This window comes from Sander vitreus, chromosome 8 (genome assembly GCF_031162955.1).
Source record: "Sander vitreus isolate 19-12246 chromosome 8, sanVit1, whole genome shotgun sequence".
Taxonomy (NCBI): Eukaryota; Metazoa; Chordata; class Actinopteri; order Perciformes; family Percidae; genus Sander; species Sander vitreus.
In genome coordinates, this window is record NC_135862.1 from 15,465,683 (window position 1) to 15,480,599 (window position 14,917).

The 14,917-nt window shown below is 40.7% G+C and overlaps 2 protein-coding genes across 4 annotated transcripts; one reads left to right on the top strand and one right to left on the bottom strand.

The window, feature by feature from the left end:
- The first annotated feature begins 3,825 nt into the window (after positions 1-3,825).
- On the top strand, positions 3,826-11,016 carry man2c1 (mannosidase, alpha, class 2C, member 1). Its single transcript, XM_078257039.1, has 26 exons — positions 3,826-4,014; positions 4,339-4,464; positions 4,557-4,680; positions 4,769-4,839; positions 4,928-5,105; positions 5,193-5,382; positions 5,768-5,874; positions 5,965-6,075; positions 6,226-6,318; positions 6,433-6,549; positions 6,648-6,743; positions 6,841-6,986; positions 7,325-7,448; positions 7,941-8,062; positions 8,146-8,231; positions 8,317-8,463; positions 8,551-8,630; positions 8,717-8,811; positions 8,912-9,016; positions 9,130-9,286; positions 9,425-9,568; positions 9,891-10,000; positions 10,106-10,185; positions 10,264-10,406; positions 10,493-10,596; positions 10,682-11,016. The coding sequence occupies exons 1-26, from the start codon at positions 3,914-3,916 to the stop codon at positions 10,791-10,793; spliced, it is 3,069 nt and encodes a 1,022-aa protein (XP_078113165.1). The 5' UTR covers positions 3,826-3,913; the 3' UTR covers positions 10,794-11,016.
- A 17-nt stretch (positions 11,017-11,033) lies between these two features.
- Positions 11,034-14,911, bottom strand: neil1 (nei-like DNA glycosylase 1). Of its 3 annotated transcripts, none has more exons than XM_078257042.1 (10): positions 14,586-14,911; positions 13,587-14,062; positions 13,385-13,504; positions 12,191-12,299; positions 11,991-12,084; positions 11,778-11,899; positions 11,663-11,690; positions 11,498-11,571; positions 11,199-11,412; positions 11,034-11,088 (listed from the first exon to the last, which is right to left on the bottom strand). In XM_078257042.1, exons 2-10 carry the CDS (start codon positions 14,039-14,041, stop codon positions 11,042-11,044), a joined length of 1,263 nt encoding a protein of 420 aa, XP_078113168.1. In that variant the 5' UTR covers positions 14,042-14,062; positions 14,586-14,911; the 3' UTR covers positions 11,034-11,041. The 3 variants fall into 3 exon arrangements, with proteins under 3 accessions (XP_078113168.1, XP_078113167.1, XP_078113166.1); XM_078257041.1 differs by having other exon boundaries at positions 13,587-14,065; XM_078257040.1 differs by having other exon boundaries at positions 13,587-14,081; positions 14,586-14,910.
- Between the last annotated feature and the right edge of the window lie 6 nt (positions 14,912-14,917).

Sequence of the window (14,917 nt, forward strand, 5' to 3'; positions counted from 1 at the left end):
ATAGAATTAAAGAAACTTTACAAAAATGTAAGATTAAAGAAGGACATGACATATTGTGTTTTTTTCTCAACGTAGAGAGAAAAAAACTCTCTACATTGAGAAAAAACATAATGATATAGTGTTTTAAAGAGATTGTGCTAATTGAAAATCAAACTGAGGCCTTTCTTTTTCATCATCATCATCAGACAGAATTCATAATTGTTGGGATTTTAATGCTGAAATGGCCAAATATCTTACAAATTATGTTCAATACATCTTTAGACAATATGAAGATATCATGCATTTCAACAACTCCTGCTTTCACAAATACATCTGGGGAAAAGAAAAATGTCTTTGAGATAAAATATGTAAATTAGAGGCACTCCAGAGGTAAAATGTGCTTTGAAGCTGTCTCCTCATCAGTGGATATCACTTCTCCTCTTTCATTTATTTATGCTAATGATGCAACATCTGCTTTTGGAGGCTTAGTGAGTCTCATCACTGATGGCTCGGTGGAAGGCTTTCTCCATTAAACAGTGTCAAATGTTCCTTTAAATGATCCGTCTCTTTCTTCCAGCTTCCAAATGATTTACTGCATAGGTTTCTTCACACCAACAAAAGCATCAGCAGCAATTCTGTTTATACATGGCTTACCTCTTGCTCACATATATCAAGGAACTAAATAACAAACATCTTGACAGAAAAAAAAACTCAGATAAAAGAAATTTACAGCTTAAAGGAGAATACTTTATATAAGAAGTCAAATAGCATGTATTTCGAGATATAATCAAATTTTGAATGCATTTTGGTTCTTTTATTCCTTAGAGCTAGTGCTGAACAGGACAAACGCAAAGGTGCTGGATACAACTTTGGAGAGAGAGACGAGTACGGCTCAACAGTATAGCCCATCGTTGTGGACCTCGCTTCAACAGGACCATGAGACCATTGTCCCTTTGCATCACTCATTCTGTATTCATTTCCCATGGGTCAGTTGTGGAAGCATGAAAGCTTTAAGTAGATCACATGATAAAGTTTGCATGCAGCTCTGGGGTTTTGGAAGCACTGCTTTTTCCTCAAGCCACAGTCTGGACTTCCTTTGCTGTGTTGTGGCAGCCAGAACATGGTAGGTAGGCCTCCGTTGCTGTTTTATGCTGTATGACTATTTCCTTAGAGCAAGAGAAACCACTGTCCTCTCTAATCCCCCTATTATTTATCTGACATGATGTGGTGAGTTTCTTAGGGAGAGCTCCACGCACACGCTTCCAGGCAAATACAGTAAGGCCAGAGTTGAACTGCTGAGAATCTCAGGTCAAGTCTGACCGTGCACCCGTTCCCTTGGGCTGTCCCGGCGTGGTGGAAAGCTCAACCACAGTCCAAACAATAGGGGGATAGGAGTCAACAGACATCCCTGATGGTAGGGTGGCCTAAGTGGGATGGGCTATACCAAAGTTCTTCCACCAACCCTGTACTTAGAGCTGCTCTATGGATTTTATGATAAAAGGGCGCTTAGCTCCGTACAAACACACAAACACACAAACACACAGCTCCTTCCCTGAGAATAATGCTGAGAAAAAAAGAAAGGCTTTTTTGTTTTCAGGCTGCACGTGGGCTGACCCCTAACCCCTGCACGCCTGTCTGATCACAAGACTCCTGAGAGCCTTTCAGTTAGACTGCAGCCTGTACAGTTAATCACGGGATGGCTAGGGAGTTATTGCATCATCATGTCATTCTCACAGGGTTCCCTTGGCAATTGTATCATCTCTTGTGAGTTTATTATATTAAAGGGGTGATAGAATGCAAAACCGATTTCACCTTGTCATAGTTGAATAACGACAGTTCGGTGGGTAAATAATACATACATAGAGGCTCAAAATCCCATTGATACCCCTTTACTATGCAAATCTCACATTTTGAAACTGCCGCTGAAAAGGGGCGAATCTGAACAAAACTAAAAGTTGACGTAAGCATCCCAACTCCTAGTCTTTGTCAGGCCCCAACATTTGCATAGGCTACACCACTGACCTGAGGTCAGCTTAGTCTTCTGAATCTAGCTAGGTCATGCAGATCTCCAGAGGTCTGCTATTTAATTACTAAATTCACTTCTGAGACTTTTTTATGTGAGAAATCAACTATGTAGAGGTCAAATATGGGCCGTTTTACGAAGATTTATGACTAATTGCAAATTTGGTAAGACGTGTCGGACTTTAGGAGCTCCACACAGTCTTACGAGAAAACGGCAACCTCCATACCCAGTGAAAGTCACCGTTTCTCGGTTACCGGACTACCGGGGCCGCGATCTTTACCCATAGGATTGAAGGGACAGTAGCAGCTAACGAAATCCCTAATGTTCACAAAAATGCATTAAATTGAAATCGGACACCATTGTTAGCTTTATAAGACCTTGGGGTAGATGTTATATAAGTGGCGTGACGAAATTCAAACTGTAAATATACTGTAGTTATGCCGGCAGCTGGCAGCCAGCTCCGCAGAGCCCCGAGCCCCGGTAGTCCAGTAACCGAGAAACGGTGACTTTCACTGGGTATGGAGGTTGGATACGTTTTCTCGTAAGACTGTGTGGAGCTCCTAAAGTCCGACACGTCTTACCAAATTTGCAGTTAGCCATCAATTTTCGTAAAACGGCCCATATTTGAGCTTTATATAGTTGATTTCTCGCATAAAAAAGTCTCAGAAGTGAATTTAATAACGAAATAGCCCAACAAACAATGTATAACTTTGCAGTGTCTGAAATATGAGACCTGCTGTCTCGTCTCCTTAGTGTTTCTATGTGGTTCGCTCAAACCAATCAGCGCGCAGCTCATCTAAATATTCATGAGCATAACATATTTGGAAGAAAAGCTCTTGTTCCAAATAGAGCCATATTCACAGGGTAGTTAAGGGGCTAATAAAATAGCATTCTGGCAATTTTCAGCCCAACCAATGTTACATACCCTATTAGGAGACCTTAAGGAACAGTGTGAAATACCCTATATAATCATTCTATCACTCCTTTAATGCATTTCTTAGGGATCATTCTTGATTCTAGAGTTTATGTTCAGTGTATAGTATTTGCATGTGTATGATGACGTAGAAGGTGACTCATTTATTGTAAGACCAGACCTTAGATACTTTGGACTGATTAAACAAGCTATGTGGTAAAAATGAGGAAATGGTAAAGAGAAGCACAGGGTGATTGTTTCTTGACAATAAAGTGTTACGGCAGTGCACACCATCCTAATGACATTTATCACTCCTCCAGCAGAAGTTTATTTTGCCCGTTCAATGCTGCTTGTGGCCTCATTACACTGTCGATATCCTGTTGCCATATCTCAAAAACACTGTGCTACACCATGTGTTAAACTGTAATTGTTAAGTACATTTTATTTGTGCCATAATGTTCTTTAGTTGTTACTTTGTGTATCATAAGTAAATAACTAATGTCTCAGAATAAAAAATAAAAATATTTATTAAGTAAAAAGTAATTTTCGTTGCATTTTATAATTCTCAATAGCAAGTCTCAAATCCAGCAGGTTTACTTGAAGCAGCGCCACCTGTGAGCTACAGTCATATTTAACCAATTGATGTTTTTCGACGTTGAATAGCTGTTCACAAAACCCCAAAATAAATAGGTCTGGTTTACACGATTTGACCAATCTTACATGTTAAAAGTAAAAATATGCCCACAGGTGACACTTTGCACAGTTCACGTGCGCTTCCTGACTCCTGAGAGTCAAAAAATGTCACCTTGTTGCCAGCATATTATTGCAGTCTATGGTTGCCAGTTGTTGAACATGACCGCCATCTAGTGGCTGTTTGCATTAGGTACAATAACAATACGTTTTACTTCCGGGTCTTCTGGCAGATTTCTGTCTTCCGTGCGATTTGAGTGCTCGCTATTGTCTGCAAATCTGCAGGTGTTTTTCATGTTGTTTTCGTGATGTATCACCAGCCTGTGCTGAAGAACAGGCGCACTCTCCTCGAGAGAGCAGAGAAATTCATCTCTGATATTTATTTTACAGACTGCAACCTGAGAGGACGGTAGGCTTCTTTCATACAGCTGAACTGACTTTGACTAAAATGAACTCAAGTACAGCAGACCAAACATGTTTTTGTGATTTCTACAGAGGATTGTTTAATATCACTCATCCTATTTGTAAATGCACATTATGCTGCTCACATTGTTTCTTTGTAGATCAGCTTCAACAGTCTGCAGCAGGCTATGAGAATACAACTGTTCATCACTGTAATATTTACAGGGAGTAGTTAAGTTGTCTTAAATAGTACTGAGCTCATCATACGTAATGCACTTTGTGATTTTGGGCTATATAAATAAGTTTGACTTTTAATGATTTTTCTCTGCAGACTCTATGGAGATTCTTGCCCACTGGAGTACCTGGCCTCCTTCTTGTCCTCTAAACGGATCACTTTTACAGAAGCTTCCAAGCAGACCTTTGCACCTTATAAAGTGGCTGATACCTTTGGACCCACGTAAGTAATATTGAAAAATCGTTGTCACCTTCAGTCAGATCTTTTTATTCCCTCTAAACTTGGCAATAACCCAAGCTTTGTGCTTGTTGAAGGTGGTGGACTTGCTGGTTTAAAGTGAACCTGAAAATCCCTGACTCCTGGAGAGGGAAAGAGGTTCATTTTCTGTGGGAAAGCGATGGAGAATCGATGGTTTGGAGAGATGAACAGCCAGTTCAGGTAATGTAGCAGGAGTTTGATTTAAGTCAGGCTACATTAAAGTGCCAAAACAGGAGACTAGATTTCATAGTGACATGTGGATTTATAGGGCCTGACTAAAGAGGGTGAAAAGACGAGTTACATCCTGTCTGACTGTCTGAAAGATGAGGAGCCACACAGGTCAGTTAACCAAACAGTACATAGTTTATTGCTGCTTCTGTAACCAACCTGGCTCACTGAAATGTTCATATTTTCTCTTGTTCTTTAGTGTCACCCTTTATGTAGAGGTGGCCTGTAATGGGCTTTTTGGAGCTGGTCAAGGGTCCATGATTGCATCCCCAGATACAAACAGGAAGTTTTCTGTACAGAAGGCTGAGGTAGTGGTATTTAACCACGATGTTCGGGAGCTGCTGACTGATTTTGAGATGCTGATTGACATCGTAAAGGTGAAGTCACACAAGTCAGTACATGTTTGTTCATTACTTTACTTTAGTTAAAGTTTAATGACAGTGAACCTTTCTCTTCCTTCACAGGAACTCGGAGAGGGAGAGCAACGAGGCTACCAGGCACTCTTCACTGTCAATGAGATGGTGAACCTCTGCGACCCCTCTGATCCCAGCTCTTTCTCCAAAGCTCACAGTCTGGCTCACACTTTCTTCAGCCAGCGGAACGGAGACAGCCAGCACACTGCTCATGCGATGGGTCACTGCCACATAGACTCAGGTCTCAGTTTGATGTCTAAAATGTGTCCCTCTGAGTATGGAAAACTGAGTAGAAAAGCTGGTGTTGAATGTCTGGTCAGATTTGTAGTTTTGTTCTCTAATTAGTGATCAGATATTTACTGATTTAAATCATAATTTTAACAATGTTTGACTATTTTATGTAGGCACAATTCTTCTCTGACTGCTTGCGTTTAGCTTCTTTTGTTAGAAGTGACAAGGGGTTTTGTGGAAAATTCTGTATCTGTAGTGGCAAAACAATATTAAAAAACATACTAAAAAATGATACTCTGCCCTATTTTTGAAGTAGAAACTAATAACAAATGTGCATGACATCTTCCAATATTTTTGTCAAATGAGTTAATATATCTGAATTTATGTATCTGCAGCTTGGCTGTGGCCATACGAAGAGACCATTCGCAAATGTGGCCGAAGCTGGGTGACAGTGATCCGTTTAATGGAGAAGAACCCACAGTTTGTTTTTACTTGCTCTCAGGTGATTCCCCACTAACAGTTTTGTATAAGCCTTAAAGGTTCTACAAATATGAGCGGCCTCAATTTTGAGCTTGTTTTGCTTCTTGTCCAGGCCCAGCAGTTCCAGTGGGTAAAGAGCTGGTACCCAGGACTCTTCTCCCAGATTCAGCATTACGTTAACAAAGGCCAGTTCATTCCAGTTGGAGGAACATGGGTGGAAATGGTAAACCTGATCTTGCAAATCAATCATATTTAATGTATCTTGTGAATTTAAATGTATTATTGAAGCTGCTGCCTCTCAGCACTTTTTTTATGAACATGATATCCTAAGTTAAGATGAACTAATTACATTACAATTACGTTTGCCTGTCAGGATGGTAATCTGCCTTCAGGTGAGTCCATGGTCCGGCAGTTCCTGGAAGGCCAGCGCTTCTTTAACCGTGAATTTGGAATCCATTGCAAAGAGGTAGGGATTCATTAAAAATGTTTACATAAACTGAGTTGACCTCCGTATGAAATGTCTGCTACATTTGTGGCCTCTTTTTCATCACATATGAATAATATAAGGATCTCTTTCTAGTTCTGGCTTCCAGATACGTTTGGCTACTCTGCCCAACTTCCTCAAATAATGCAGGGCTCTGGCATTTCCAATTTCTTGACACAGAAGCTCAGTTGGAACTTGGTCAACACTTTTCCTGTAAGTAGGTACTGGGCACAGATTTAAAAACCACAAAAAACTAAACTTTTGGATTGTTAAGTTTTGATTTTCAGTTTTGATTTATCGTCTTTCTTAAGCACAACACATTTTTCTGGGAAGGCCTGGATGGCTCCAAGGTTTTAACCCACTTCCCACCAGGAAATTCCTATGAAATGAAGGGCAAGGTTGAAGACGTGAGTTTGGTTTATGGTACACATAACATGTTGAGTCTGTGCAGACCATTTTTACAATCCTCACAAAGCTTACATCCTGGTTTTTCTCTGCCCACAGCTTGTGAAGTCAGTGAAGAATAACAAAGATAAAGGCAGAGCTAACCACAGTGCAGTGTTGTTTGGTTTTGGTGATGGTGGCGGTGGACCCACACAGCTGATGCTAGACAGACTGAACCGGGTCCAGGACACAGATGGACTACCCAAGTCAGTTCCTGTCCCACACTTAAACTCAGCACTCGTCAGTTACAAAAATATTAAGCTCTTCAACACATCCCACGAGTAAATTAGTCATGAGTTATATATTTACCCTTCCTGCAGTAGTGTATTGTTATAACAGGGTGGGCCTGCATGTAGGCAGTAGACTCCTCCAAGCTTGTTAAATGCAGAAGGATATGAGTGATGTCTACTGATTGTCTGACTGTCATTATGATGTGGTTCTACAATACTAGTCAATACAATTATGTTTTAGTCAGAATGAATAACAAAGGTATAACCAGAGTTGCATTGGTCATTCCCACATCCAATTCTTGTGTATTTCTCAGGGTCCAGACATCCAGTCCTGACAAGCTTTTCTCTCAGCTTCAGGCTGACTCAGATCTGCTCTGTACTTGGACCGGAGAGCTCTTCCTTGAGCTGCACAACGGCACCTACACCACACAGGCTCAGGTAGAATAAAAACCTCACCTAAAAAAGTCCTCACTATAAGAGGAAATTAAACTTTTTCAATAAAAAAAGTAATTTCACTTAAAAAAAATCCAAGCACACAACTAGTCCAGAAAAAAAACAAAAGAACAGTAGCATTATAAAACTTTAGGATATATAAACAAATGTGGTGCAGCTTTAACAGGTAGACTGTAGGGGAAATAGTAAAGATTATTTACATGCAGGATTTACTTGGATTGTTACATCTTACTAATCGTACTAATAGTCTTGATTGCAAAATATAAATATGAATGAATAAATATATAAGAAAAGGCCGATACACATGCATATATGCAGAGGGGCGGCATACTTACCTCTAACACCTTACAACAAAATACAGACCCACACAACACCACAAAAAAAGCACAAATAAGAGGAAAGGTGTAAAACAATAAGACAATGTTTGTACTGTATGATAAAGTGCAGTTATTATCAGGTTTGCTTTATTGTTTCCAGATTAAACGAGGGAACCGGCAGTGTGAAACTCTGCTTCATGACATTGAGATAGCCAGCAGCTTGGCGCTGTGTCAGGACAGGACTTTTCAATATCCTTTGAAAAAACTGCAGGAGCTCTGGAGGTCCGGATACATCTTTTAAAAGTTTGATGATGAATAATGATGTGATCTCTGTTGTTACAGTATGAAAATGGCTTCCTTTTCAGGCTGCTTCTTCTGAACCAATTCCATGACGTGATTCCTGGCAGCTGTATAGAGATGGTTGTGGAGGATGCACTTAGGTATTATGAAGGTACGGTTCTCAGTAGCTGTCCATTAAAACCACAGCCATATCGATATGTTGTTTTCCAAATAAAAAGAATATTGCACTGTTTTAGATATCCGCAGTGATGGTGCTGCACTGCTGCATGATGCCTGTGGTGCCCTGGGGTCAAAAGGCAACTCCACTGGCGTGTTGAACTCTCTGCCATGGGAGCGCCATGAAGTCATCCAGATTCAAGATGGCGCTGGTAAACCTGATCTGGGTATGTTGGATATTTACAATACTTATGTTGTTGCCTTCCAAACTACAACTGCATATCTGATGCTCTGTAGTATTTGTTGAACTGCAGCTTTGGTAAGAGTTCCCAGCATCGGTTTTTCCCCTGTCAGAGACACACAGCCTGTGGTTCCAGTCTCTGTCACTCTACAAGTATGTAAAATATATATATATATATATATATAGCATTTAATTCTAGGTTGTAATTTAATTTGGGTAACCGAGACGTGTAATTACAGGCCGACGGCACTGTCCTCATGGACAACGGGATGTTACAGACTGTCATAAACAAAGATGGCACTTTGGCGTCGCTGTGTTTGATCAATGCCAACAGGTACCGTAGGACCACATGTGGCCATATTTTCTTCTACTGAATATATACTGAATTCATTTTCTTTACTGAAACATCTGTCTCACCACTTGGTTGGTATCAGAGAAGCCATTTCGGACAGCTGTCATGGGAACCAGTTCCTTATGTTCGATGATGTTCCTCTGTACTGGGATGCTTGGGATGTAATGGACTACCATCTGCAGACAAGGTGCCAGTCATTACCGTTTCATGTATCTTTTGCCACCTAGCTACAGATGACAGTATTTGCAGGTATTGTAGATATGAATAACAAGAACCTAACTGTAGGATTGCCCATTATAGGAAGCCGGTTCTGGAGGTGGTGCAGCCTCTTCGTGTTGTGTCCTCAGGTGGGCTCCGAGGCAGTGTCAGCTTCACCCTCAGGATCAGTGACAAGAGCACTATCACACAGGAGATTGTCATGGACGCCATGTCTCCTTACATCAAATTCAACACAGAGGTACTTTACAACTATATATAATAACAATAATAATTAATAATACAATATGATATCTGGAGGGATCTTGAGAACCACTGATGTAATAGACAAATTCTTCAAAACTTAAGAAATGCCAAATGTTTCATCCTCCAATTTCAGGTGAAGTGGGCAGAGTCACACAAGTTTCTTAAGGTGGAATTCCCTGTGCGAGTACACAGCCCCAATGCTACATATGAGATCCAGTTTGGCCATCTGCAGAGACCCACACACAGAAACACTTCATGGGACTGGGCCAGATTTGAGGTACAACGCTGTACAAGTAGACTAATATTCAGCTTAACATACACTATTTTGACAGCGACGCCTAGTGTCCTGTTTTGGCCCCGCACGCCTAAACTGTAGGACAACGGTTAGTCTTCCAGCATAAGTTGCCATAATAACTGAGCTTGAACTATGTTTAATTTGCTTTATGGAACCGAATCCACTTATGAGTCAGACTAATCAAATTAAGCCTGGCTTATTTGGTAAACTCGCTTTATGGGTGTCAGTGATGCTGTCATAAAAATAATGCTGTTGAAATGCTTTGTATTGTCTTTACCGTTTTTCATCATGGCTTCTTTCTCAGGTTTGGGGTCACAAATGGGCCGATTTGTCGGAGCACAACTTTGGGGTTGCACTGCTGAATGACTGCAAATACGGCTATTCAGTCCACAAGAACACTATGACGCTGTCCCTGTGAGGTTTCCCACAGTTCACATACAACAATTCTATAAACGGTACAATTCAGCTTCACCGGATTTCAACAATACTTGCATCTAACATTAGATGTCTTTGTCTTAGACTGAGAGCACCTAAGGCACCAGATGTCAACGCTGACATGGGGACTCATCATTTCACCTATGCAATCATGCCACACACAGGTAGGATTGAATCGTTCTCATCAAACCTTAAAATTCTGACTGTGGAACTTGTAACATGTTTTCTGTTTTGTAATATAGGATCCTTCCAAGATGCCTCCGTCATCCAGTGTGCATACAACCTCAACTTCCCTTTGAGGTCATTCCAGTGCACTCCCGACACTGAGCCCTGGAGTGCCTTCTCCATCAGCACCGCAGCAGTTATCCTTGAGACCATTAAACAGGTATCCCATCAAATGCTAAACTTGACCTAGCTTGACTTAATCCACTCAGCCTACTAATGGCCGTTTACTCTATTTACCATTAACAGGCTGAGGAAAGGAAGAGGGCACTTGTAGTCCGACTCTATGAGGCCCATGGGAGCAGCGTGACTGCAACTCTCTGCACCACCCTTCCGATCAGGGAAGCCTGGCAGTGAGTATTTCTATTTTTGTAGCATTTCCTGCCAATTGTCTGTCTAATAAACAAACCAAACTCTTTTTTTTCCCCCCCCTTTCAGTTGTGATCTCCTGGAAAAACATGACCCTGCCCGGCCAGCCCACATTACATCAGAAGGAATTACATTGAACTTCAGCCCCTTTCAAATTGTGTCACTTCTCCTCATCTTGTAATATATGCAGCAATTTACCAAACATCAGGGTCACTAAACAACACTTTGGTCCTAAGGGTAGAAACTCTATCAAATGTATCATCTGGTACTGCAGTTTATTAGGAGACTTCAAAGTAGACTTTGCTACTTAATTAGCTCATTTTTTTGAGCTAGTCAAAAATAACATGCATTACTGTGCATCAACTTTGTAGAAACATATGTTTTATTAAAACATATTAAACAGTCAAACCGTCTGCCTCCCTTTTCTTTTTATTTACTGTTCTGTCTGGTCACTCTCCCACTCCGCCTCTGTGGACCTGCAACAAGGACGATTATGAGATTAAAATTCGGTTTCATTTTCTTTCCAATACTCCCCCAGTAGAAAAAAAAAAACGTTTTTCATTTTGAGAGAATAGCATGAGCAAACCTGCAGTTGGCTCTGCACTGCTGCTCGTCCTCTCACGTGCAGTTGATCTCATTTCATGTTGAGGTTCAGTTACTTCTCTGGACTTTTCAGCCTTTCTTCTCTTGGTTCCGGCTTCCTTTGGACGTGCTTTCTTTTCTTTCTTTGGGGTTTTAGTCACAGTTTCCTGTTTGACCACCTTCTTCTTTGATGTACTTTCTGAGTGTTTCCTGGCCACCTAATGAAATCAAACTTGTGTTAAGAGTTATATCTGTAGAATTCATCACTTATCAACCAAAAAATAAAAGGGACTGATTTGTGACCTTTTTCTTGTCTGTGTAATAATCATGGCCATCTTCTTTCTTTGCTCTCTTTTTTGCCTTGGGTGACTTTGAATCTATTGAGTGAAAAAAGACGGCTCAGTTTATGCATCGACTATTCTCAGTTACATTTCGGCTTAAGTTCTCAGTTTCATGTATTCAAAGTACCTTTAGGAGCCATGGGGCCGGGATCTCCCTGAAATTGGAACGGTAGGCATAAGACTCAATGATATATAATATTCTGTGCCAGAGATTAAAATATAGGATTTTCCTATTAACTCACTTTAAACCATATAGTTCTGCCATTGTGGTCCCCGATAGATTTCATTCCATCCACGTAGTAACACTGCAGCCATGCCTTAAAGTCAGAGTAGTCTGTTTTCTGGGGGTCGTAGCCCTTTCCACCTAAGACACAAAACGTGTCAGAAACAGTAGGCATTTCACAGGAAAATCTAATTGTATATTTAAGGCTTTCAGCAAACCCGTGATAACCAACCTAAGTTCACCACCTCTAGAGGAACTGTATGACACAGTCTGAGCAGGTCACCCGTCTCCCCTTTCACCTGTTTCTGTTTAGCAACGTCTGAGGTCTTGTGCACAGAAAAAGAGAAAGGCACTGACTGTTAGAAAACATATAACGGTCATTGTTGAGCGTCTGATGATCTGAAAAATGTACGTCTCTCTGGTTTCTTTCACCTTTGTGTCTGTGGTCTCATTTTTTACAGGCTTCTCGTTTTCACATAAATCTTCTGACTCAAGGCCTTCCAGTACGGTCCTGGCGGGTACAAAGGGTGGGATGTTCAACCTAAAAAAAAGAAAACTACTTTGGACCCATTCTTTTGTAAAAAAAAACAAAACAAAAAAAAAACACAGAAAGGGTCCTTTGTTTTCAATGTGTCTATCACTTTCCCACCCCGCTGGACGCAAGAAACCAAGAAGTGAAATAAAGCCCTTCTTTTCATATCTGGAGGGAAACAGACCTTGAGACTTTTGTACCAGATTCTCACAGGAAACACTTAACAGAGAAGTTTATAGTCTGACCTTGATTTGTATTGAACAAGCACTAAAGCAAAGCTACTATCTGTTGCCTTCTTGGCAATCATTTTGTTTATTTTAAAACTGTATAGGCCTAGTGTTAGTCAAGGTCTATCAGTACCAGGCTTTCTGCCCCATGCATGTGCCTGCTTTCTCTTACTTTTTGTTCTTTGTAGCCACTAGTTACATCTAGCAAGGTACTACAGACTTGTACTACAAACTAGCCATATGAGAACATTTACAGAAATATTGGTTGTCTACCTGTAAATAGGTAAATGCTATAATAATTAGGGATGCACTGATCCAACTTTTTCTCTCCACATCTGATACCTCAACTCAGGTTATATGTCAATAACATTGATGTAGCAGCTAGAGGAAACACTGAATTTTATGACGACTGATGTATTTATTTAGAGCTGAAATGAGTAGTTGTTTGGCTGAACATTAATATGCAACCTTTTTGATAATTGATACTTTGATAATTTATAATAGTCTTTTTTCTAAACAAAAGACATTCACTGCTTCCAGTTTTTCAAATGTTAAGATTTGCTGCTTTGTCATATTTTATTATAAACTGAATATTTTGGGGGTTGTTTGTCGGACAAAACAAGTAATTTGAGGATGACATTTTCAGCCATGGGGAATTAAAGTTTCCTCGCTGACTTTTTATAGACAAACAATTCATTCAAAAAATATCCTTCATATTCCAGAATTGAAACATTTGTTAGTCACAGGCCTATATTTAAAGTGGATTGTCATGTCTAAAATCTGATCCACTCAAGTTCAGTATCAGTGCATCCCTACACATAACTGTACAGTGTGTCATCTGAATGGTTCATGTTGTTCATTCATCACCTGAATAGGATTTCAGCCCTCAGGTAGTTCCCGATACCGTTGAAGTACTTCTGATTGAGCAGAACTTCACAGATGGGCTTGTCAAAGGCACGGTCAGACAGGTGCGACACAACCTTCTCCCTGCAAAGTTATTAACTGGTCAGTGTGACAGTGATCATTTGGTTGAGCAGGTGACTCAAGTGACACTCTCAGCATTACAAACCTGAAGCTTTTGTACTCAAACATTATGCAGGGCCCTCTGTCAGACTGCCACGTCCCATTGGGCTGCCAGCTGCCAAACCTACGTGCATCCACAAAGCTCAGCACTCTGCAGGGCGTCTCTTTGGAATAAAAACACAGATGGGCATGTTTGGGCAGCTCATCCTCTGTGGTGAAGCGGAAATAGCCCGACATCCCAAAGCGAAAGACTATGTCCATGGGCTGGTCTGCTTGTCCTGCCTTCACTCTCTCTTTTGGATCATCACTCTTCATGGGCGTCAGCGTGAGCTTCACTTCCTTCCCTCTAGAAGTGGCAGTGATGCGATAGGCCTCACAGGTGAAGGGCACATCAGGATTCTTGCTGACTTCAGATTTTCTGACCGGTCCAGTAAACACCACTCTTGTGCACATTTTGTTCACGTAAAGACTGGCCAGGTGGAGCTCTGGTCCCTCTGGCATTTTGTTGGAACAAAAGCTGTTCTACTGAGAACAAAAGTGGCTAAGCAAAGATTACATCACAAAATTAACATCAGGAGTGCACACATCGTGCGTGTGTGTGTGTGTGTGTGTGTGTGGCAACCTAGGAAAAGTCTACATTCTACAATTCAACACTTTTGAGAAGCTTATTCCAGTATTTTAACACGTTTACATTCGACTACTTTTAGACCAATTAAATAATATAAATGCTGGCTCCAACTTTTCTCCCTCAGAATTGAGTGTGGAGACCCTTTTGAAACAGCATAAAGGCCTTGTAAGGAAAATAAAATGTATCGAAAGTGCAATTGCATAGTTTACTGAATGAATGGAATATGAAATCTAAAAAATTCAACAACAAAAAAAACTACAAACATTGGTTTTTGTTAACCAGAGTGGTGGGATGTGCGTTGGGGGGAGACTTGTGACATCAATGCCTTGACTGACCTTGAACTTGTATTTTGTTCAACTGCCATGGACGCTCTGAAAAGGTAAAAGTAGGTGTTTTAAGGGGCTTATATCAACTTACCAAAACCAGGAAATAGACCACGCCGTTGATTCAACTTGTCACTTTAACAGACTCGAACTGCAGTCACACAACCTGCGGAGTTTGTCGGGATACTCTCACCAAAAGGCTTTCACAACAACATGCTTGTTACCAAACACTTTGTATATCGTCACGGTGGGCCATTCTTTAATCCGAAAACGTCGCGAGACCTCGATGCTTTTCACGCCCGTTATTTATAATCAGATATTTCTCATGTTTCTCATCTAAATGGATGCTTCTGTCATGTTTTCTAACTAGTCACTGTAAACAGTGAACAATTTAACTGAGCTTTTCTAGGAAACGCAACGTACAAG

Coding starts and splice junctions, on each gene's coding strand:
- man2c1 (XM_078257039.1), top strand. CDS start 3,914: ATGTATCACCAGCCTGTGCTGAAGAACAGGCGCACTCTCCTCGAGAGA. Junction 4,840..4,927: donor AAAGATGAGGAGCCACACAG/GTCAGTTAACCA, acceptor CTTGTTCTTTAG/TGTCACCCTTTATGTAGAGG. Junction 10,186..10,263: donor TGCAATCATGCCACACACAG/GTAGGATTGAAT, acceptor TTTGTAATATAG/GATCCTTCCAAGATGCCTCC.
- neil1 (XM_078257042.1), bottom strand. CDS start 14,041: ATGCCAGAGGGACCAGAGCTCCACCTGGCCAGTCTTTACGTGAACAAA. Junction 12,300..13,384: donor AGGGCTGAAATCCTATTCAG/GTGATGAATGAA, acceptor TCTTTTTTTTAG/GTTGAACATCCCACCCTTTG. Junction 11,572..11,662: donor CGGCCCCATGGCTCCTAAAG/GTACTTTGAATA, acceptor TTCACTCAATAG/ATTCAAAGTCACCCAAGGCA.